This window comes from Salmo trutta, chromosome 22 (genome assembly GCF_901001165.1).
Source record: "Salmo trutta chromosome 22, fSalTru1.1, whole genome shotgun sequence".
In the NCBI taxonomy this organism is placed as follows: Eukaryota; Metazoa; Chordata; class Actinopteri; order Salmoniformes; family Salmonidae; genus Salmo; species Salmo trutta.
In genome coordinates this window covers 20,822,058-20,847,631 of record NC_042978.1, presented here as the reverse complement: position 1 = coordinate 20,847,631, position 25,574 = coordinate 20,822,058, and the positions used below count along the sequence as shown (strand labels likewise).

Genomic DNA, 25,574 nt, shown 5'->3' with positions numbered 1-25,574 from the left:
TTTTTGCCTTAAGTAACCATCTGTCTTATGTAACCATGCGAAACGTAACATATCACACTAAATGCTCCGAGACAAGATTGGAATCCCAGAAGTCTAGGAGATCTCCACCAAAGCTCTATGCCCTCCTTACCATTTCTCCATGACAGATGACCTCTCATGCTCTACAGTCCCCCAGGGCAGGCTGCTAATCTCAGTCCATCCCGTCATTGCTAAAACACCGAATTAACACACATTTGATGGATGAACACCAATTGAACTGAATGAACAGGTTAACTGTGAGGCTTAACCCACTATGTACACATGCACAACCCACACACTTATCCCAGGTTTAAGACTCCACAGGGATGAAAGAGTGGGAACTAGAACGATGGTCAAAAATAGACATGGGTTCAACACATCTACATGTGCTGTATTGGCTATGCGTTTGTGTGTGTCTGTGGCTCTGTGTGTGGTGCATTCCTGCAGAGTGGTGATGGCAGTCTTGGGGCTGGAGGACAGGGCTTAGGTCAGAGGGGGCTGGGCTCAGCTGGGGAGTAGAGGGGGCTGGGTGGTAGAGGGGGCTACAGCTCTCTGGGTCTGGCTCCTTGGATGGTGCTCTGCTCTGCCTCTGTCTGGATTGTGAGAGGTCCTGGAATAGCTCTGTGCTCTGCTCTGTGCTGCTGGCCTGGCAGAGAGAAGCAGCTGGTCCGCTAGCTCCGCTGATCCCTGCCTCTCCCTGACTGGAGGAATCCCTGCTATTAATGGAACATTATTACAAAGCACCATGGGACTATAGCAGCATTACAAAGGGTAACCCCGTCATCGGCCAAGCTAAATCCTATTCAATCTTTGTGATAGAAAACTGAATTCAATAGACTAATGGAGTTGAGCCAAAATAATGTGGCCTGGCCTGGCCAAGCTCCAGGTCCAGCCACAGTGTCACAGACGCTCTGGCACTTTGTTCATCTACTGTATGTAGAAATCTGATGTTAGGTTAACCTCTTGAGATGAAGCGTTGGCATAAATCAATTTACTATTTTTCTTCCTTTGTGTGTTTTTTTATCAAACCGTTTGTACGTCGGATTGGATTTCACCTTTAACCTTTGTAGCATTTGGTGAATTTGATCAACTTGGGTACCTTGTAGACTTGTCAGAACACGTTCAGTTGCACTTAGACATAGTGGAAGTTTGTGAAACCAGCATTCTGTCTCTCTCTCCTTGTGGTTGTGGGCTCTGCCTCACAGGTTACTTGATATTCAGTGAGAGATGTATTTATCATCCAGCAGGGCCTGTAGGGCACTGGTAGTGTTTGGCACCAGTTAGTGGGGTTTGGCAGCAGCCCGTGCCAATCCAATCACTGTAATCCGGTGAAGGGCCAGAGGGCAATGAGCAGCGGCAGCCAGCACAGTCTAGCCCTGCGTAGCCTAGCCCTGCGTAGCCTAGCCTTGCCTAGCCTAGCCCGGCTTAGCTCAAGAGGCACAGAGTGGCAGAAACAACATGGGCATGCACTGTTTGGCAAAGCCATGCAGAATCCCCAGCACAGATCTGGAAATATACTGTAGAAAATCCTTGTTTGAGAAGCAAATCTTCCCCAATACAATATTCAACTTCCTTTATTAGTATTCATATCAACACCGCAAGCACACTGTCTCATAGCAGATGAGAAAAGAATGTTCACAGCTTGACGGTTTGGCTATGCATGACTGGACCTGAAATAAAACATGTCCTTACCACACTAACAGTTTTCTCAGGAACAGCTTGGCTAAGTGCCTCGACAAACACTTTGAACAGTTTGAGGAAAACAAATTAGACTCGTTCATGCAAACTTACACAATCTCAGTCAGAGAATGCAAAGAGAAAAATGAGGAAAGACAGTGTGGCAGGTACATCATGGTCAGGTTGACTGTTATATGTTTATTAAAATGCCAATGCGAGTCTACAAAGTCTCCATCCGTTTCAGACAAAGGGCCAGTCTAATATATCAGTCCTGTCATCACTCACCTGGCTCTGAACATTTCTGGCCTTTTAAAGGGGTTGCAAAGCAAGATTAGCCTCACAAACCGCCTGGCTCGCGAGTTTACATGAATGGTTCACTACCACGGAATCAGCGCAGAGGTAATCAGTCTGGTACTGTAATTACGAGGCTAAAGCAAAATCTCATCATATCAAAAGGTCTGATTGGCCAATTAACATTGACATTCAAAGGAGTGGAGCGGCAATGATGAGGTACATTACTGGACCTGGCATTCAGAACTAACAGGTGAACCATAGGGTGCATTGCTATCCAGTATAGCAGAATATTAGACCTGTCACTCACTCTGTCTCCTGGCAACAGCTCAAAGCCACCTGGACAGACATGGAGTTCATGGGGGTCTTTATTGAGCTGAAGGCTCTTTTTATATGCAGATATTGTTTCCTTGCTAGGTAAAACACACTTGGTTATCGTAAACCTGAAACTTCATGCAGGACGGAGGTGTTTGCAGCATCCCTTTAAAGATGGAATCTGCATTAGGGGAAACAGCACCACTGACCCCCCCCTACGGCCGTTGTTATTGTTTTTCTTTTGTTGACGAAGCGGAGGTGAGGAGCGTTGTGTAACCTGGTATAAAAAAAATCCAGTACTATTCTGCTGCATTGATGTCTGAGGGAAAAAACTGTGTTGGTTGTTTGCAGTAACTTTGTTGTTGTAATATCGCAAACAGACGTGCCAGTTTCACTATTTAGGATTCCAGCTTTAAACTTAGCCATTTCTGTACTAAGAAAATGAAACATTTAAACCAAAGATGAACATTGTGTGTGACTTCAAATATATACATTTATACACTTGCCATTATAACAGAGGGGATCTTTGTGCAATGGATGCATGTTAACTAGGATGTCAGTGTGTGGGAATATATGTTGAGGGTCGGGCTTGGTGCCCATCAAAACATACGGGCAAAATAATTTGGTGAAGTTTATATAAAAGGTATCCAAAAACCTGTTATTCCTCTATTTCCACAGCAACAACTCCAATAAAGCCCTTGTTATCCGATCCTTATACAGTACAAACTGTATATTTACATAAATATGTGTATTTACATTTGTCCAATAAATCAGTTCTAGTACTGTACAAGCCATTATTATAAGTTGTTACAATTAAAGTAAATGATATGGTAAAGAAACCCACATGTAGACATAAGTATAGGTAAATAAAGGCACACAAACAAACAAATACACAATCAAAGTCCCACATGGGACCATATAAAACATGTACAGTGTGCTCGGTGACTATTGACAGAAGGCATAATCAAACGCAAACTAAGTAACAAATAGAGAGAGCCCAGAGGACATGGCAGTTGGCTTTGGGTGTGGACAGGTGAGGAGAGATGATGTCCGTGTTGGGCCTGATTACATTCTTAAGTTCAGCTGTTTCTGAACTTTACTGTTCATGACCTAAACCTAGGGACTACAGGAGAACCAAGAGAGTAGTGGGACATATAGCTGACCACATCTGACGGTCAACTGACCAGGCAGTCCAGAGAACCAGAGAGGAGGAGGCAGTGAGGACAGAGCAGAGGTAAAGGCAGCAAGGGAGAGAGAGAGAGAAATGCAGACATCCTATAATCGCACAAACACAGCCGTGCAGTCCAGCTCCCGCCAACGAACAGAGAGCAGCTGGGGAAAAGCCGCAGGTTGGCTGGGGAGCACCTCCTCTTGTCCTCCTTCTCATCCTCCTCTTCCTGCTTTTCCTTCTTGTGAAGGCTCCCCACCTCTCTCCAGTGCTCAGTGGCGTCATCAGCGGAGGGGAAGGGGGTCTCAGAGTTGGTGTCATGGTAACCCCAAGGCAGACAGGAGGGTGATGAGGGTGATGGTGATAGCTGGGTGGTGTGTTGGGGTGTGGCCCGCAGCTTTCACAGCTACCTGTGGAGGGGGTTGAATGGTAGGGACCTGGCGTGGGGGCTCCCTGGCTCCTGGGCTCTTCCCCAGAGGAACACCAGCAGTGGCCACATCCACTCTCTCATTCTCATCTGGGGAGGGAAACAGAGAGAGATACCAGATAGAGCTATTACTGTCACGTCAAAGAGGTAGAAGGGGATAGAAAGAGAGGACAGAACGATTAAGACAGAGGGAGTGAGATATCCTAACACAGACACACACAAACCTGTTCCAGGAGATCTACAAAACCTTAGATCAATAGAAACTCGCTACTGACAGATAATACACTCACAAAACAAGGAGACAAAAACGAATGTTTACAGTAAATTTGTGAGAACAACTCTGTCAAAGATGAACCCTACTTGGTTTCATGAGTTTCGTGGGTTTTTTCACCCCGCAGCTTTGAATCAAGGGTGAGCTGTGGTGAGTAAATCACTGAGACAGTAACGGGACTGATAGTGGTATATAGTGAATGTAATGACAGTTAACAACATGAACCTGACAGCAGTTACAGCTAAAGCCAGTTAATGATCCACAGACATACAAGCTCCTGTGTGTGTATGTATAGTATGCAAGAACACACACAAAGTATTTAGATATTTATTTGCATAGGCCTATTGCTTTTAGTTAGATGGCCGTCCACAAATACACATACTGTACCAGTCATGCAAATGTTTTTCTACATTGTGTAATAATAGTGAAGACACCAAAACTATGAAATAACACATATGGAATCATGTAGTAACCAACAAAGTGCTAAATGAAAATATATTTTATATTTGATATTCTTCAAAGTAGTCACCCTTTTCCTTGATGACAGCTTTGCACACTCACCAGCAAAGCACCCCCACACCATCACACCTCCTCCATGCTTCACAGTGGGAACCACAACATGCGGAAATCATGCGTTCACCTACTTTGCGTTTCTCAAAGACACGGCGGTTGGAAACAAATCTCAAAGTTGGACTCATCAGACCAAAAGACAGATTTCCACCGGTCTAAATGTCCATTGCTTGTGTTTCTTGGCCCAAGCAAGTCTCTTCTTATTGGTGTCCTTTAGTAGTGTTTTCTTTGCAGCAATTCGACCATGAAGGCCTGATACATGCAGTCTCCTCTGAACAGTTGATGTTGAGATGTGTCTGTTACTTGAACTCTGTGAAGCATTTACTCGGGCTGCAATATCTGAGGCTGGTAACTCTAATGAACTTATCCTCTGCAGCAGAAGTAACTCTGGGTCTTCCTTTCCTGTGTCGGTCCTCATGAGAGCCAGTTTCATCATAGCGCTTGATGTTTTTTGCGACTGCACTTGAAATTTTCCGCATTCACTGACCTTCCTGTCTTAAAGTAATGATGGACTGTCATTTCTCTTTACTTATTTGAGCTGTTCTTGTCATAATATGGACTTGGTATTTTACCAAATAGGGCTATCTTCTTATACCACCCCTACCTTGTCACAACACAACTGATTGGCTCAAACGCATTAAGAAGGAAATAAATTCCACAAATTAACAAGGCACACCTGTTAATTGAAATGCATTCCAGGTGACTACCTCATGAAGCTGGTTAAGAGAATGCCAAGTGTGCAATGCTGTCATCAAGGCAAAGGGTGGCTATTTGAAGAATCTCAAATATATTTAGATTTGTTTAACACTTTTTTGGTTACTATATGATTCCATATGTGTTATTTCATAGTTTTGATGTCTTCACTATTATTCTATAATGTAGAAAATAGTAAAAATAAAGAAAAACCCTTGAATGAGTAGGTGTGTCCAAACTTTTGACTGGTACTGTACATATACACAGGTGTGCACGAGTGTGAGGTAAGTTTTAATCAATCAGTGTGTCTCCCTGCCCAGGCGAGGTCCTTAGTAGAAGCAGGCTGGAGGCTTGGTTTGTCCTCAAAGAGAGTTGATGTTCCAGCAGATACACAACATATGTCTGGAGAACACACTCCAGGTGCCCCTCTTCTGCTCAACGGCACTATATGTGTGTGTGTGTGTGTGTGTGTGTGTGTGTGTGTGTGTGTGTATACGTGTGGTGATGCACTTGTGTCGGCTGGCATGCATTTCACTCCCTGACAAAACTTCTTCCTGCTCCCAGGAGTGTTGGCTGAGCTAAATGAGTGGATTAAGACAGTAAAGGCATCACGGACAGCCGAGGGGAGAAACGGAGCACAACAGACACGTCCTCTCACAATGGCCATTGTACTCACACTACAATAGACAAAGGAGCTCTATCTCCCATTGCAATGAGGTGAGCTGTTTCTGATCATTACAAAATCATTATCGGAGATGAACAAACAGCCCCCATAGGCCTATTGACTTTAGCGATTGTATTGGCAGGATGTGCACATCCCAATGTGTTTGCCTGAATGTTTACAGACGTCTTGGTGAATGTAAATCTTTGCATGAGAAAATCAGTGTGGGTCCTCAACAGATGATTTAATAGCGCCAGAATGTTTAGTCACTCTGCATCTGTCCTGGATTTCATGCCATCTCAGTCACTGGCTGTGAGGAAACTTATATTCTCTGGAGAGTCAGGCTCATTCTCATTCAATCTGCACTGGGACAAGCAGCACAAACACACAACTTTGTATGTGTGTTTGTGTGCGCACATGCATATGTAAAGGTGTGTGGGTGTATGCGTGTATGTGTGTTTAGAGGTCAGGGGTAATTGAGACAGTTTAGGGAGGAGGACATGACATAGGATAGTGGTAGAGCAGTAGAGCTGGTGGTAATGGGGCACTGAGCCTCGTGTCTACTCGTCTACATGCCCTACAGCACCGCTGTCTCCTAGCAATGCAGGTTGACGTTTATTGTCATGAGTCTTGCCCTGGAGGCAGAACTGAGCGGTTTCCGCTAGATGGGCCAGCTACAAAGTACAAAATTGGCTATATCGTAAAAATGAATGAAAAAAAAAATGTGCTTAAGGTTTAAGGTTAGCGTTAGGCATTACAGTTAGCAGTGTGGTTAAGGTTAGGGTTAAATCAGATTTTATGACTTTGTGGCTGTGCCAGCTAGTGACCATAAATCCCATTGTGACAGGGGGAATGGAAGCTTTTAGTGCGCAACAGGGAGTGGCAATTGAATGCAAGCTTCACACATTTTGTATTATTGTTCAAACATTCTAGACTGTTTATCTATGGGTAACAGGGTTGACGTGTTAAATACTCGACCCGCTCAGTTGTCCACCACAAAACCAGAAAATGATGTCAAAATGCTGAATCTTGGCACTTTAGCAAGTCTTTATTAATGTAAAAAAAATCTGGATTTATTGAATTCTCAATGTGGTCTATATTAAAAGGGCACTTCATTGAATATAACATTCAATATTGGCCCACAATTTCTACTTAAAATATTAAAGGAACACAAAAAGCAATAATTTCTTGGAAAAACCCTGCTATGAATATGATTTTTTTATTGTAATGTGTGTAATTTGAGGGTGTACTGTATTGGAATGAGTATGTCCCAGTTACTATGAAAGGCTGTTACAACACAGTGTGAAGGGTTAGTAGTGAGACACAATCAGGGACACTGCCAGGTTTGATGTATGCATCCTGTATTGTGGCCAGACTACGTGTCTGATAGAGACGTCAGCTCCTACAGATCTGGGCTGAGGAAAGAGTCCCTCAGCTCTGCCTGCTTTCATCTTGGGCGTCGTGGGGGTTGGCGTATGCAAGGGGTTTGCAATGGGCGACAGCAGGGGCTCTCGAGCATGGTGAGGGGAAATAAATCACCCAGCCAGCAGACATCGCCGTGACAACCCAGAGGAATTCGCCCAGCGAGTGGAGCCAGACAGGGTGAAATATGGAGGAGATCTCAGACCCAGCTGCAGATGCTTGCCTCCCTGCCTGCCTCTGCCTGGCTTCAGCAGAGCACATCGCTTCCTCTCTCACACAGACATGTTCATGAAAGGAGGAACACCATGCTCCATCAGGATTTCTGTTTGTCACAATCTTCTCTTGACTGATGAGCTAATTTTATACCTACAGGCCATTCCTTGTGGTCTTTGGCTGAATGGAAATATGTACTCTAATCAGCTGGAGGCCTGTTTCACCTAGACTGCCCTTGTTTTGGATACAGTAACAGTTGTGTAACACTCAGCTTTTTGACAAAGCAGGAAATCATAAATATGGCAAATGGCCAAAAAACAAGGCCTTTGGTAGGGCAGGAATGTCATTAAAACAAAGGAAGGACATGTGGTGTGTGTGCCACTCCTAACCACCTGAGCGAGAGCGTGGCACTTCAGTGTCACACTATAACAAGGCAATAGTCACCACGGCGGTCGGAACACGTGACAACATCCCGTCGTTGGGTGGGTCGGGACGTTGTGAGATCAGACATGGGGAACTGAGCCCCCCCCCCCCAAGGCCTGAAGCATCAGGCCAGTCAGTCATTAGCCTGCTCCAACCCAGGGGAGGAGCAGTCAAACCCCACTGTCAACACCCACACAGGAGGAGAGGGGTGGACACCCCATTTTCTCACCTTCAGTGACAGCTAGTGGGGGAATTCACTCAGCACTGTGTTGTGTGACTGTATGCTGGACAGGTGTGTCTTGGAGATGCCCCGTGACAACAAACAGGAGATGCAGCATGTCAGGGCTAGAACACAGGCACAATTCAGATTGGCTGAGGTGAGGTCACCTTAATTATAGTTTACCATGCTGATGCAGTCTGTGGCCCTTTATGTGGAAAACACCAGTCTTATAATTATCAATACACACATACACATACCAGGACATAAGATACGGGCTGGGGTTTCACTGTGTGACACATGCAAACAGTGGTCTGAGCTCCTGCCAGAGACCTGTGTGGTACCGGTAAGGGAGCATCCTTTGTGCCATGTCTGAGACTGCTGATGGATATGAGGAGGGAGGATTGAGGTGTGGACTGTGAAGGGATGAAAGATAGTGTGAGAGAAGCAAGGGGTTTTCCGTAGACTTGTTAGACATAGACAGACATAACTCAACCACTCAACACATGGAATATTCAGATATGGCATTCCTGAGATTCTTACAAGCGGTACTAACACTCAGATTGCACATAGTGTACAGTCCTAGAGATTCTCTCATTACATCGACTATTACCATCTACATAGTTGAGGCTGTACCAGATATACAGACAGTAGAAGAGAAAACACACGCGCGTGTGCGAAAACACACACACACACACTTACCCATTGATGTGATGTGACCTTGAGTGGGGTTGGAGGGGGGCAGGGGGGTAAAGGTATCCCTGTATTTCCAGCTGAATCAGTAATGAGCATTTCATTACCTTGGCCAATATCCCTTAGAGAGGACTGGCTGCACACAAAAATACCTGAGGCAGAGACTATACTGATTGTACACAATTGGACTAGACTGGCAGACACTACAGAGCTGCTTCTCTCTCAGCCTTTCAGTACAGTATCTTTCTCTCTCTATCTGAAACAGTATATCTCTCTAGTGATCACACGACTCTGTCTCGCCAGGAAAACTACCTTGGAGGAGTTTGGGAGGCAATTTAAGATGGAAAAAGATTATGCTAAAGTGTACATTTGTGTGATAGCACATTAACTTGTTTGAGTGCTCATGTATACTGTAGATGGCATAGGCTAAGTATGGGTTGTTGCTGGGAAAGTAGTCTGTGGCTGAGAGGCACAGTAGTGCTTTTCCTGGTAATGATGATGATGATGATCCACAGACAGACAGAGAAACTCAGGGAACAGGAAATCCATATTAGCCCACGGCCCTGGATAAACCTTGCAATTTAACTGTAACTGACACACATTCCTCTTCACAGTCCAGGTGTAAACACACACACACACACGCACACACACACACACACACACACACACACACACACACACACACACAATGCTGATGTAAAAACGATGTGGCAGAATTAAATAATGTAATGTTTTGTAGAGGTACATGCAAATACAAAAAAAAGAGTGGGCATGTTCATCACTGTCACTGTGTTAAACGTAGAGGCAGACAGTACATTACCCATCTTCCCTGACTGTCCCGTCAGTAGGGTTATAAATATTGTCAGCAACAGTGTGATGGAGCTTTGGCACAGAGGCCGACCTCTAGTACATCAATCCATATCAATTACATCCTCTATCACACCTTTACTTCAACACCTATAACCAGACAAACATATATCAAAACAAGGCTGCCAGGTGAGGTAAGGTGTGTATATCCTCCCTCCGCACTAGGTGAACACAGAAAGGTTTTGACCTTAAAATGAGCCAATTTCCCTTCCCATGTCTGCCTGTGCTTAGGTTTAATTGGCTGTATAACAATGAAGATTCATTCACACAGCCCAGCAATGAAATAGAGCCACACAAACAGACAAAGGAAAATTGAAGCCACATAGCCTACAACCACACTCATCCATACATACTGTATGGACCCAAACGTACATTGCATGGTCAGGATCAACCTGTTTTGCTCTCCATCTTTCTCTCACACCACATCTGACACATGCACATACACACACGCACACACACTGGCAGTGCAGGGAAGGGTTGTGTTACACTGAGCTGCAGATTTCACCCTCAGCAACTATTTATCAGGCTCCGGAGCTGAACAATCGCATAGAGTTACAGATTGAGTATGGAATCAGAGGAAGGAGCCAGACTCATATAGGCCTTATTATTCTAGCCTCTAACCACAGCATATTTTTATCAAACAAATTGTATTCATTTCTCTCCTGATGATTCACCTTCATCAAGGTAAAACACTGGCCACTGGCTTAATTTATACAATCCTCACTAGCTGTTGTATAAACACCTTCAGTGCTCTATTCACCATACCATAATGGGAAAACTGAACTACTACAGTATACAATTATCAGAAGAGGCTGGTGGGAGGAGCTTTAGGAGGACGGGCTCATTGTTATGACTGGAATATAATGAATGGAACGGAGTTAAACATGCTGTTTCCGCCTCCCGAGAGGCACAGCGGTCTAAGGCACTGCAGCGCTTGAGACGTCACTACAGACCCGGGTTCGATCCCAGGCTGTCACAGCTGGCCATGACCGGGAGACCCATGAGGCGGCGCTCAATTGGCCCAGCGTCATCCGGGTTAGGGGAGGGTTTGGCCGGGCGGGATTTCCTTGTCCCATCGCGCCCTAGCAACTCCTTGTAGCATGCCGGGTGCCTGCAAGCTGACTTCGGTCGCCACATTGGTGCGGCTGGCTTCCGGGTTAAGCGAGCAGTGTGTCAAGAAGCAGTGCGGCTTGGCAGTGTCGTATTTTGGAGACCGCATGGCTCTCGACCTTCACCTCTCCCGAGTCCGTAGGGGAGTTGCAGCGATGGGACAAGACTAACTACCAATTGGATATCATGAAATTGGGGAGAAAAAGAGGTAAAAGTAAAAATAAAAAATTGATACTGTTCCATGGTTTACAATGAGCACGTCCTACTATAGCTCCTTCCACCAGCCTCCTCTGATTAAGATCATTCCTAATTAAGAAAAGCCATATTCACCCACTCTTACATCTCTAAAAACTTCAACATGAATCTCATCTAAAGTCCTTACCACCAACCCATCTTCCACTCATATATTGCACAAACAATTTGTACATCAATTGATACAAATCCTTTTGAAATGTCTGTGTCAGTATATCTTAAATATGGTTTGGATCATATGCATCTATCCAGTGTGTGGGCAGAAGGATCCATTCTAGATGAGTAGTAACAGTGAGAGAGCACAGTGAATCTCTCATTCTTTAATGAGGGTTATTTCCCACCCCTGGGGTGCCATAGACAATGCATTACTGACACTGCACTCAATTAGACACTACACCTAGCACATTCAACCCATTGACAAGCTGTTTACCACCACACACACACACCCCATTACTTTTAATTACAATCTCATGAACTTATTACTATCCAAAGACTTGTGAAAAAACATCATATTGTCAGTCATCTGTCAGAAAGAGATACTATATATGGTATATTGCCATACTGTAGCATAATTACTACGGTACAAGTCATATTGTAATCTGTCACTTGTACATGACATGTGGAACATTTTCACGATCAACTTCAAATAACTGCAAACTGTTTCTGTTGGAACAAGGTTGGGGGTTTAGGCCGCATTTCACACCAGGCATGAATGTTAAAGCCTCACCCAGGGATGAAGGAAAGCTCCCAGCTCATCTACTGTAGCCTACGTCCTATGTATGTCAGGAGCCCAATGTCATAGTTACTGAGAGATAAACGTATACCTGGCGGTGCCAGAGGAAGGCCCTAAAAATGATCAAAGACCCCATTGCCACCCAAGTCATAGATTGTTCTCTCTGCTACCGCACAGCAAGTGGTACCAATGCACCAAGTCTGGAACAAAAAGGACCCTGAACATCTTCTACCCCCCAAGCTATAAGACTGTTAAATAGGTAGTTAAATAGTTCACCAATAGCTACCCGGAATATCTTCATTGACCCTTCTTGCGCTAACTGTTCACTGCTGTTACTATTAATCCTGTTGCTTAGTCACTTTACCCCGACCTATATGTACACATCTACCTCAATTACCTCGTACCCCTGCACATCGACTCAGTGCTGGTACCCATGTATATAGACAAGTTATCATTACTCATTGTGGATTTATTTTTCTATTTATTATTTTTAAAATATACAATGTTTTCCACTATTTCCCTTTTTTTTCTCTGCATTGTTGATAAGGGCCCGTAAGTAAATATTTCACTGTTAGTCTACACCTGTTGTTTACGAACCATGTGACAAATAAACTTTTGATTTGATTTGTAATGAGATCGTGTAGTCATGGCATAGGGATCAATCTAATTCGAGGAAATACCCTGTTCTGTCACCGTGGAAATAGTTGTTCTGTCACCGTGCCACATAAACAATGATCAGCCCATAGGGAATAGAGGGAGACAATAACTGGTTTAAGGAAGGACTGATTGAATTATACAACAAGCTTGTTCACAATACATACATATCATTAAATCCAATCACAGTGAATCTTCAGGGGCACTTAGATCACAGTATCAATCATATTAGAAGTACTCTCATAAACACTGAAATCCAATGCAGATTTCACTGGAAGACAACAGAACCAGAGCTGCAGCCACTGTCCGGCCAGTACATTTACGCTGTGTTAAAACAGGACTAAAGGAGCCAGAGGAACACTGGTGTTGGCAGTGACAAACAGACCCAGCCCCACTGACCCTGAATGTGAACAGTGAGCACACAGCACTGGGCCAGGGGTCTGCTATGTTCTACTCTGCCTAGCTCAGCTGCTCTCCATCTGTCCCCTGGGGCCAACTGGCCGACACCGCCACGGATATTATCAGCTAAGCACTTTAATTTCCCCTGGCCTTCCCTTTTATCCATGGGATCTGCCTGGAAGACCAGAGGGAGCACAAAATGGCTGCTGCTGCACTCCGTAGCAGATGTATGCATGGCAACACACAGAGAAAGAGAAACTGGCTTTCTAAACCAGAACACACCCTTCAGTTGGACATGGGATACTGTTACTGTTTATTCTAAACTACAATTGATCGATTGATCTGCTTTGCCAAATGTGCAGACAGTGCGCTGCTCACCAGAAAAATAATTGTGCACAAGGGGCGTTGTTACTGGGAACCTCAGCTCTATGTACTGTATTTATGAGGAAGTGGTTCAAATATGTCAACGACCATGCTTTGCGAACAAGGTGAGGCTTATGTCTGACTGCTCTGATGTGTTTAGTCAAGCAGAGTTCCTATGTTCCTCCTCCCATTGTAATAACCACGGTTACAGTATGTGTATTTTATTCCATGCATATTCAATCCTCATCCTTTCTGTGAATGGTGGCAAATAACGGCCAATCAAAACGGGGATACACATCAGCATCTTTTGCGTGGCGAAGAACCTCATTTGTCAGGAATTTTACATTTGCCTGGGCGTGTTTTTATTTTTTATGGCTGCCACATTAACGCAACCGACCAGCCTCAGCCTCACATCACCGTGGGAGACTAATAGGCCATGCAATGAGTTCATTTCCTCAGCTGCCTTCATAAGCAGACATTTCCATCTCAATTTAAACTTTGAGAGAGGGAGTTGCATGAAAGGGATCCGAGACAACAACATTAGAAACACACGCACATTAAATATGAAAGACCAGACAGAAAGCACTCGTCTAGAGTGGGGTATCCTGACCTTGCATTATTCTATCAAGGAGAGAGAGTGACAGAGTAGAGGATAGACTAAGGTAATGTCAAATATATCTACATATCTTTAAAGACTAAAATAAACATTTTGCCTGATAATCAATAGGACATCAATCATTTCTCAATCAATCAAAACTCTAAATAAATTACAAATGTATTCATCAATATTTTACCATTACGTTTAAAAGAACTGTTCAATCCCTAGATGAAAAACAAAAAAAGTATATGTTCCTACAACTCCCCTCATAGTGAGGTCTTGTTCCTCACAGTGTCACTGAGGTAAGCGATGTCCCTCTGTAAGTGAAAGATGTTTTCTAAAACATAGCTAGTGAAGACATTGGGTCAGATATTGTAGGTTAAGAGAGTTGTGACTGTTTAAGAATGGTTGACTATTTGCTTCCGTTTGTGTTCTCTTTGTTGTGTTGTCCTTGAACGAGACCCTGGAGACCACGGACCACCTTGTATCCATAGCAACAGAGATTGTCCCCGGAAAAACCCAGATCATTCCTCTCCCGGAGCGGTGCATTTTGGGAATTCTGGAGGGGAGGATATGTTCCATTTCTCTGGGATGGTCATAATCATAGAAGGTGGATAAATTAATATGTCCCATTCAGCCTGTTTACCATTGAAAAAAAATAGTAAGTTCCGGTCTGCTTAACAGAGGCACCAAAGCATTAGCAGCTGGGTCTGGTCTGCTTAGTTCATTGACTGTATATGAACCAAAAATAATTAGGGAGTGGGAAGTTTCGCTTCCTCTTCCGTCTCTGGTCCTAATTACATTAGCATTATTGACATTGCAAAGGGCGGATCCATCTCAGCAAAGGAACTCTTGTTTATTTGAGATGAGAAAATCAATTTAGAATCTTAAAAGATTCCAGAAGAAAAAGAGAAAGATTTGATCCCAGCCTCAGAGTGAAAACCTCATCCAAACAGACCAGGGGCTGGCTATCCATCTTGACTCCAATAATTTTCTAAGTAAAGAAAACATTCCTTTGATATTGAGAAACACATTATTAAAGCAAATTATCCATCACTGATCAAAGAGGTCAGTGACTCAGAGATTAACAGTGGCCAAAGCCCCACAGAATAATGGCCTCGCCTGCCCTTCTGCCCACAACTACACTAGCATTAAGGCAACAGCAGAGTGGAACCACATTGTCATCAAACAACAGCCAAACACCACTGCAGATTCACCACGACCAAGCAATAACTCATCATAACACAACTATCATGACATCATGGGAGGACCAGGCCAATCTGACCAGGGTATCGTAGGATTAGGAGAAAACTTAATCTAGCTCAGGAAACAAAGATAGATACACTGTAGTGAGAAAGAGAGAGGAGAGAGAGAAATAAAAGAGAAAGATCTGTGATTCAATATTATCTAACATCCTGAGACAGTGGAGCGGAGGTTTTCTGAATATCTCTCTTTGGGGATCATGGAAAGTAACTCTGACATAGGCATAGTGCACTATGGAAGCTTTACTGTGAAATAATCAACATATCCCCTTTTCCATTCTGTTACTGAGTTATGATGGAGCTTTACGTATACATACAATAATACATACAATACATACCTATGCTGGGGTAGAATTAGCTCAAAACAGGATGGATGCAAACCTCAGTCGAAACCTCTCCTCTCAGTCTAGCGTTTGTATCCCCCACACCACCATATTGGACTACCAGTCTAGTCCTATCTGTACATCTACCGTATTACCCTGTTCTCTCTGTCCAACTATTACTCTCTACTCTAGCTGACCTGTATAGCCTCCCATCCTCAGCCACCCCCAGTGTTATCTCACAGTGCCTCTCCCCTGTTCAGCTTCCATGTGATCCCACAGCACAATCTGCTTCCCTCAGCAGACAGAGAGATGGCGAGACAGAGAGGAGAGAGGAGAGAGAGAGGAGGGGAGAGAGGAGAGGAGAGGCAAATGGGTAAATCCTCCTCAGCTCTCTCAGGATGCCCCTTCTGGCTCCATTTTGTGTGTGTGTATGTGTGTGTGTGTGTGTGTGTGTGTGTGAAATGATAGCACAGAGAGGATGGCCTACATTAAGCTTCTGTATGTGAACTTTAGGAGTGCTGACGGTATGGGGAAGAATGGACCCATTCTATCAATGCAAAACTCCATAGAGTCACAGTCTCACACGCGTACAGAAGTACACACACCTTTACATGCTCACACACACATTCAGAGTGTGACAACAATTTATGAGAATCTGTCAACAGCATGTACCAGCTGTATCCAAATCTAACCTTTGGCTTTGATGGAGTGCAGAAGAGTAAAGTAGTGAAACAAGGCTCTTGCTTTCCAGCAGTCACACTTCACTGAGCTACAACTCGTTATGAAATTCAGCTTCTAGGGACTTAGCTATGGGAAATGAGCGGGATCAGTGCTCGCTGTGTGTTGTACGAGTTACATTAAGCCACAAACCATACTCATGAATACTCATGAATACTCATGTAATTCCTATTTAACTGTCATCGTCACAGCTAATCTCATTTAAAGGTGCAACCTTTACCCTGCTTGTTCACTGCTTTCCCTATTGAAGGGATTTGTAACCACTTGTAGAGATAGCCTAGTAGAGATAGCATGTAGAGATAGCCATGTCCACTCATCATTACTCCTACTAGGTGTGTAGCATGCTGCAAACTCCCTTATCCTTCAAATGACTTTGAACAGATTTGGTCTTCACCAGAAGGTAACAGTCACTATAATAGAAGATTATACTTCATATAGCAATATTCTAGCTTCTCTCTCCCATCTTTCCTGCGCTGTCGCTCTCCTTGCACTTTAAATGCGCCCTGGTTGAGCTGTGTTGTGGAGGACTTGAGAAAAAGCTTTTACCGTCCTCTTCTGAAGAGCTCAGGCAGACTGCTGGAGCACAGCAATTACTAGCAGACAGACAAGTGTCATTTACCTGCTCCACAGATCTTAGAGCCACTGACTAAACCAGGGATCAGTGCTTATCTCTCCTCTCTCACCTCTCGCTCTCCCCTTGTTCTCTTGCGCGCTCTTTCTAATGATCTGAATAGAAGAGACTGGATGAACGAGCAATCTGCAATCAGCTTCAAACCTTTTCACCTTTTGACAACTCTATTCTGGTGAAGTTGCTTTCACAAAGCCAGCTCTTACAAAGAGAAAGTGAGTGTGTTTATGAGTCTGTGAACACAATCATTCATCCTTTGTATTGCAGTAGTGCTGGTATACAGCCATGAACCATATAGCCTTCCCTGTAGCTCAGTTGGTAGAGCATGGTGTTTGCAACACCAGGGTTGTGGGTTTGATTCCCACGGGGGGCCAGCACAGGAAAAAAAAAAAAAAATGTATGAAATGTATGCATTCACTACTGTAAGTCGCTCTGGATAAGAGCGTCTGCTAAATGACTAAAATGTAAATGTAATGAACCAGTTCTACCACAAAGCATAGAATAACAATTCAACTTGAAGTATTTGGAAAAAAAAATGACGGCCACAAATCAAATCAATCAGTATCCTACACTGAGGATAAACCCACACAAGACACTGGTACTTTTTTTATTGATGTGTTATTTCACTGACAGCTGTTGACATCCTGTTCTGCTGCCCATTTGCATATAGCAGAAGATAACATCATAAGGGGAAAGTATAGATATGGATTAATCTGAGAGAGGAAAAGGCAGCAAACGCAACCACAACATACTGTATTGTAGTAGACTTGAGACACTGACAGGTTTAAATATTAGTCTGACACAAGCAGCAGTCTCATCTACAAGGAGTCTTGTTGGCTAAGGTAGGAGAGAGTATGGGGAGGGAGAGGAGGATCAATAGGCAGATGAGGAAAAGGAGGGGTGAGGGAATAAAAATGTATTAAAGAGGGGGGTTCTGACTCACCGGTAAAGTCTTCCTCTCCAGATCCCTGACATCCGTCCTCATCGTCACACTCTCCGCTGGCCTCTCCTCTCGTCCCACTGCCCGTCTCCACCGACGCCCCCCATTCTGTCGCCCAGCCCATCTGACCCTGCATCTCCTGCAACACACACACACAAACATAAGTCAGAGGTCAATTGGGGTAATCCTGTCTGAAAATAAGCCACATCAAATTCTGTACTGTTCCACTGTTCAAATCAAAACATGATTTAAATGGACAGACGAATGCTAGAGCACACAATACATAGTGGTCTGCTTACAAATCAAATCAAATGTTATTTGTCACATGCGCCGAATACAACAGGTGACAGTTAATATGGACATAACACATGTGCATATACATCAGTAATAAAATTGCCCCTCCCCCAAAAAATGATGTGAAATCAAAAACGGCAATTATACAATTTCAGCAAACTGGTAGACAATAGACAGAGCTACGATTTTAGCTTAGATGTTCTTCCCTTTCCAGCATTATTACATCTGACTGCAAACAATGTTGATGACCCAGTCTTCTGCAACAGAACACTGTGCTTGTCTGCATAATGTGATCTTACGAACAATGCATTTGACACAAATTAATAAAGTATGAAAAATACACTTGTCCTCTGAATGGGAAGATTCGCTTTTGCAGACAGCACAGATCAACGTTACGAAAACAAAATGAGGGGTTTCGTGTTGAACAAAATGTGACGATAAACAACTAGAGCCTAGCGTGCACTGTTCCAAATGTTGGTTCATCTGGCAAGTGGGTAACATTTTACTTGACACCCAGTGTCATAACATGTCATAACCCTGTCATAACCGATATATTTACACCTGTTGTGACATATTGCATTATTTTATGGCTGGTTATGACACCTACATTAGTGTCAAAACCCACATTTATTCAAATGAGTTTTCCCTGTCAAGAAGTCTCCTTTCATTTAAAAGTTTGTTTCTTAAATCCTTTACAGTCATTTTTTTCATCATATTTTAAATAACTTGTAGAAAACACACTTTATGACACTGCCAAGAAGCATTTTGACCATCCTGTGTCACTTTACTTGGACTAAGGAAATACACTTTATGACACTGTCAAGAAGCATTACGACCATCATAATCATATCAGTCAGATAGGCCTATCATGTACCTATCTCAGCAATGTTTTGGGTTAGGGTGAAAACACAATGATTAACGGATCTTCCATACCAACATGCAAGAATGTATTGGTTGAAGAAGCATCAATAGTACTATACTGAACAAAAATATAAAACGCAACATGTAAAGTTTTGGTCCCATGTTTCATCTCATTAATGTTCCATATGCACAAAAAGCTTATTTCTCTCAAATTTTGGGCACAAATTTGTTTACATCCCTGTTAGTGAGCATTTCTCCTTTACCAAGATAATCCATCCACCTGATAGGTGTGGCATAGCAAGAAACAGCATGATCATTACACAGGTTCACCTTGTGCTGGGGACAATAAAAGGCCACTTTAAAATGTGCATTGTTGTCACACAACGCCACAGATGTCTCATGTTTTGAGTGAGAGTGCAATTGGCATGCTGACTGCAAGAATGTTCACCAGAGCTGTTGCCAGGGAATGTAATGTTTATTTCTCTACCATAAGCTGCCTTATGGTAGATAAATAGTTTTAGAGAATTTGGCAGTACGTCCAACTAGCCTCACATGTAACCAAGCCAGCCCAGGACCTCCACAACAGGCTTCTTCACCTGCGGGATCGTCTGAGGGGGGTGACGGTACTGAGGAGTATTTCTGTCTGTGGGGAAAAACTCATTCTAATTTGTTGAGCCTGGCTCCCCAGTGGGTGCACCCCTGCCAAGTCATGTGCAATCCATAGATTAGGACCTAATGAATTTATTTTAAATGACTGATTTCCTTTTATGAACTGTAACTCAGTAAAATCTTTGAAATTGTTGCGTTTATATTTTTGTTCAGTGTATATTCTATAGCAAAAAGGGCTCACTATTGATGCTGTTGCCCTTGGGGCTGTTACTATAGCAGAAGAGCAGATGATTTTGTTGCCCTTGGGGCTGTTACTATAGCAGAAGAGCAGATGATGTTGTTGCCCTTGGGGCTGTTACTATAGCAGAAGAGCAGATGATTTTGTTGCCCTTGGGGCTGTTACTGTAGCAGAAGAGCAGATGATGTTTCTGCCATTGGGGCTGTTACTATAGCAGAAGAGCAGATGATTTTGTTGCCCTTGGGGCTGTTACTATAGCAGAAGAGCAGATGATTTTGTTGCCCTTGGGGCTGTTACTATAGCAGAAGAGCAGATGATTTTGCTGCCCTTTTTGGCTGTTACTGTAGCAGAAGAGCAGATGATTTTGCTGCCTTTTTGGCTGTTACTGTAGCAGAAGAGCAGATGATTTTGCTGCCCTTGGGGAGACAGCACAACACTTTTTTGCACTGCCCAAATGTCACCAACAGACTAGGGACTCCAATCTGATATGCTTTAAAACTAAAAACGAATGCTGTTGGTTCAATAGAAATAATAGTTTGGAATCACATACTGTACAGTAGGCTGATTTCATAAGAGTGCTTTGCATTTCCCATTTCCCATGGTCTACAGTCCACTAACTCAGGGTTTCTCAAACTCGGTCCTGGGGCCCCTCCTGGGTGCACGTTTTTTTTTCTTTCTAGCACTACACAGCTGATTCAAATAATCAAAGCTTGATGATGCGGTGTAGTTATTTGTTAAAAATCGTGCACCCAGGGGTGGCCCCAGGACAGAGTTTGGGAAACCCTGCAATAACTCAAGGTCCAATCTTACTGATTGATAATTACATCACACATAAGTTAAGTGATTAGGGGCCTATACATGTATCTCAAAGTATTCAAGTAGATGTAATTATTTGTCCTTCATTGTGTACCAAATTAAACTGGTCCCCCCCCCCCCCCCCCAGAGTTCCACTACATTGAGACCCTGTGAGGTGCTACAAGCACATTAACCTTGCGTAACATAATTACATTTCCACAAATGAAAAGTCTAATTTAATAGCCTTATTCATGAGTTCACGGAGAAAAGTAATTGGCTGCAGTTAACGTTGTGTGGAGAGATAGCTAGTTTGTGGATCATAAGGGCAAGAAGTGAAGGAGTTGAAAAAAGAAAATTAAAATGTCCCCGGCTGTGACGTTGGCCTAATCAACTCAGAGGGCTCTCCTATTATCAATGGCATTAAACCAATTAAATGTTGTGTAAGAGGGGAACCATGGCAACGTAGCTGCGACTGATTGGCCTCTACCTATGTGGCAACATGAATTTTTTCACTGACTGACATGTTCCAGGTGATTGTCTTTTTTTAACAGTACATTTAATTTCATTGCTCTGTTAGAAATCACACAGAAAATCTCAAATGTGAGCATATTGTACTTTCTTATAGAGTCCTTGAAAAGGTCTGGGAAACACAAAAGACTTGGATTAAAAGCAAGACAGAAAAAAAACACTGGATCTCCTCAGGCAGTCTGAACATCTATTCAACGAGCCACACAGTAACCCAGAGACAATGAAAAACATATATACCAGCATGGCAACAGCTCAGATACCACTGTTCAAATACTAGGCCACATCAGATACTTGATTCGTTCTATACTATTGTCCCACCATATGACACCACCTCCCACTGACTGACAAACACTTGTGTAATTGCAATAATATAGGCCTTCAAATTTCTTATCCAATCACATCTAGCTTTACCTATTTATTCTTCACTTTTCTATTACATGTATATTTCTCTTTGTCCCTTAATTTGTGCTCTCTTTTCTGTAGTTTAATATTTTCTTTCTCCAAATCTTCCTCTCTCCAGTTCCTCCTCTTCTGGTTGTATTCTAATGTTACATTTTTTATTTTTTATTTTACCCCTTTTTCTCCCCAATTGGTAGTTAGTCTTGTCCCATCGCTGCAACTCCCGTACGGACTCGGGAGAGTCGAGAGTCCTCCGAAACACGAACCAACCAAGCCGCACTGCTTCTTGACACAATGCCCGCTTAGCCCGGTAGCCAGCCACACCAATGTGTCGGAGGAAACACCGTACACCTGGCGACCATGTCAGCGTGCATGCGCCCAGCCCGCCACAGGAGTCACTAGAGCGCGATGGGACAAGGATATCCCTGTCGGCCAGACCCTGTGTCATAAAGTTTGTTGTATGAAGAGGAGAAATCATCGGACCAATATGCAGCGGTTAAATTGCTCATCTTCTTATTTATTAAAGAAAGGAAAAAATACTCATACAAAACAAACGACGAAAAACAGTCCTGTAAGGTGCTCAGACTATACACGGAAACAACCACCCACAAACACAAGAGAAAACTAACTCACTTAAATATGGCCTCCAATTAGAGTCAACTACAACCAGCTGACTCTAATTGGAGGTCGTTCTAAAACCCCAACATAAAAATAGAAAAACTAGAAAAACCACATGGAAATAGAAAACATAGAACATCAACCAAAAACTCCGAAACACAGTAAACAAACACCCCCTGCCACGCCCTGACCAAACTACAATAACAAACAACCCCTTTTACTGGTCAGGACGTGACACCCTCCCCTAACCCGGACGACGCTGGGCCAATTGTGCACCTCCCCATGGGTCTCCTGGTCGCGGCCGGCTGTAACAGAGCCTGGACTTGAACCAGGATCTCTAGTGGCACAGCTAGCACTGTGATGCAGTGCCTTAGACCACTGTGCTACTTGGGGGGCCCACATTGTATTCTAATGTTTAATGTTTAATTGCATGACAGCATCCCAATCCCACTCTCCTTGCCCTTAATTGCCCTCGTTGTGTATGTGTGGTTGGTGTGTGTGTGTGTGTGTGTGTGTGTGTGTGTGTGTGTGTGTGTGTGTGTGTGTGTGTGTGTGTGTGTGTGTGTGTGTGTGTGTGTGTGTGTGTGTGTGTGTGTGTGTGTGTGTTACTATCCTCGTAGGTACCAGAAACCCCTGAAAGTGTGTGTGAGAGAGCCTGCATGTGTGATCATACACATATGTGTGTGTGTGTCAGGAGAACATTAAGCCTTTACAGTGCCATGAATTGACTTCCTGTGTCTGTGATTGCTTCTTAATGAGCTTTTTTGCAGGATTGATGCTATTCATAAAAAACAGTGTTAGCTCATTGAAACCTCTGTTAGTCTTTTCATGAAGAATGACAGAACAAGCTCTCTTTACAACCATCCTAGAGGGACTGAACAAACCTAGCAGTGGGGGAGTTTCTTATACCTTAATGTACTTGTGTGAGCGTGTGTGGTGGCCGGTTCTCCTATGGTGCTAGTCAAGGCTCATGGGTATTGAAGTAACATTTAAAACAGGCAAAACATGACATATTGGATAAATTATCATAGAGGAAAAGAGTATTGAGCCTCAACCTCATTTTGCTGAGGATGCTTTTCCATGATGCTAATTCCACATGATTAAATGACCGAACAACTGGGATAAACAGTCAAGAACAGATTACAACTACATCATTTTTTCTGCTCTGTTTTGCTAAGCTCTCTCTCATCCTTTCTCTCTCTCTCTCTCTCTCTCTCTCTCTCTCTCTACATGTTGTCATCTCAGGATCTTACACTGTACTGTGATAGACACATTGCTAGGCCAATATAATATTTTAAGACCGATGTTGCAATGTTGTGAAAAGCTATAGTGTATTTCCTGTAATAGTCAGAACCTTCTGGTTCAGACTGGGTCAAAAGGAAACCAAAGCAATGTCAGCCAGATCGGGCCTCAGCCTCAACCTCACCAGAGCAGCTATCACAGCAAATAAAGCCAGGCTTTCTGAAATCCAGTGAGGATTTTCTATTATTTCACAGTGGAGGAAATTTGAAATAAACAAAAAAAAAAAGATTAATGCCTTCCTCAGGAAATCAAATGAAATCATTATTTGGGGCTGAAGATTCCTCCCTTTCAAATGACCATTGGTACAAAATCACACACTGGGAAAAGTCTAACAACCTAAATCTTATCTCTTACGTGTGAGATGTTCGTTATAGAGGTGAGCAAGGTCCCAGTCAGGGTTAGAAAAACAAGCACACTGACAATATGGCTGTGAACGTTGTGAACATTCTCTCTCCCCTTAGGTAGAGTGGCCATAAAACACATGTAATCCTGTAAATCCCTGTTCTTTCTCACATTGAGCTCTTAGCCACCCCAAAGTGCTTACATTGACTCCTCAGGTTTCTACTCCCCTCCCCACCTCTCTGATAGACTTTCCCAGCCTCTGGCTGCTTTGAACCGACAGGCTGCTCTGTTCGGGCCAGGCCCACAGAAACTAACTCAGCCACGTCTGCTTTTAATGGAGTAATAAGAGACAGAAGTGAAATGGCTCCCAGAGGGCCAGATGATCTGTGTGCCTCTCCTCTCTCTCTCTCCTCGATCCCCTACCAGAAACAGCTGGAACAATGGGTTGGCCACCAATAATCCCATTTTTAACAGCCGATATGATCGCTTATTGCATTAGGCTGGGGTGATAACAGGGGAAATCCTCACTCTCACACCAAGCATGGAAGACAGTCTGATCTGATGGCTTTACAGGGCATACTCTGCTTCAAACTGGCTCCAGATAACATATATAAACAATGGTCTCAACCAGAAAATTGTAATTATGACTGAATAAAGTTGGCTAAAGATTAAAATATGAATCTGTATAACACTGACCCATTTTAGATGAAGATAACTTATTTTGGGCACACACTGTTAGGACACTTCTAGCAAAGCAAGACAACACCAGAACTCTGTGTGAAAGACCAGACAACAGCTAAAGAGAGAAACTGAAAATCTGATAGAGTAGACATAGAAATATAGTAGCAGAGAGTGAGAGTGACAGAGAGAGACAGTGGGTGGAGTGTGGGGGTGAGACCACCACAGCACAACAGGACTCAGCGGGCCTAGTAGCCTTTCAGCTCCACAAAGGTCTGAACAGAGCTCCTAGCAGCCCAGCCAGGCAGGGAGGGACTGTTCCCTGAGCGTCTCTGACTCTGCAGTCTGCACAAAGCCTCTCAGGAGAGTCTGGGGGGAAAATTAGCTTTGGCTTCTCGTTGAGGGAACGTTCAGGTTAAACAACATTTACATGACAAAAGTCTGACTTCAATGCGTCTCCTCTGAATCTGCTGACCTGTTGAATTGCTCCACCATTCCTGAGGTTGAAGACCTCAAAAAAGACGCACTGTTAGTCTGTAAGTGTGTCTACCGGGTATGTGTGGAATGAGGCAGCAGATTGAAGGACCCACCTCCAGTTCTAAGCACACACCTGGCATCTTATCTTGGCCTAAAGTGCCAGTAGCTAGCTAAAACATCATTATTTGAGCTCTTAGACTTGGAGGTGTAGGGAGTGACAGAAGGCGATGGCCTGAAAACGAATTATGAAACCGACATACCGCAACTCCTAGGCAATGTCTGTCCTCCCATTGCCGGGGGCCAGATTTCCCCAGCTGTGAAATCGCTGGCACATCCGTGGGCACCCAGCCATTAAGAGCACTGGGTTCGCATCTATCAGAGGGACAGGGCTGTTTGCTCAAGTCCTCCAAGACACCACCAATTACCACACACATACACTAGGGGAGGGGGGAGGAGAGGAGGAGGCTGGGACCAGACAGGATTAGAATATAAAACATACAGTACACT

The 25,574-nt window shown here is 43.6% G+C and overlaps 1 protein-coding gene across 1 annotated transcript in view; it reads right to left on the bottom strand.

The window, feature by feature from the left end:
- Positions 1-1,858: 1,858 nt before the first annotated feature.
- The window catches only part of gpc5b (glypican 5b), a 76,476-nt gene continuing 52,760 nt past the window's right edge, over positions 1,859-25,574 (bottom strand). The window contains exons 8-9 of the mRNA XM_029707193.1: positions 17,930-18,065; positions 1,859-3,986 (exon numbers count right to left, since the gene is read on the bottom strand). Of these exons, the coding sequence (XP_029563053.1) occupies positions 3,787-3,986; positions 17,930-18,065 (336 nt within the window). The 3' untranslated portion in view covers positions 1,859-3,786. The remainder of the gene's footprint in view (positions 3,987-17,929; positions 18,066-25,574) is intronic.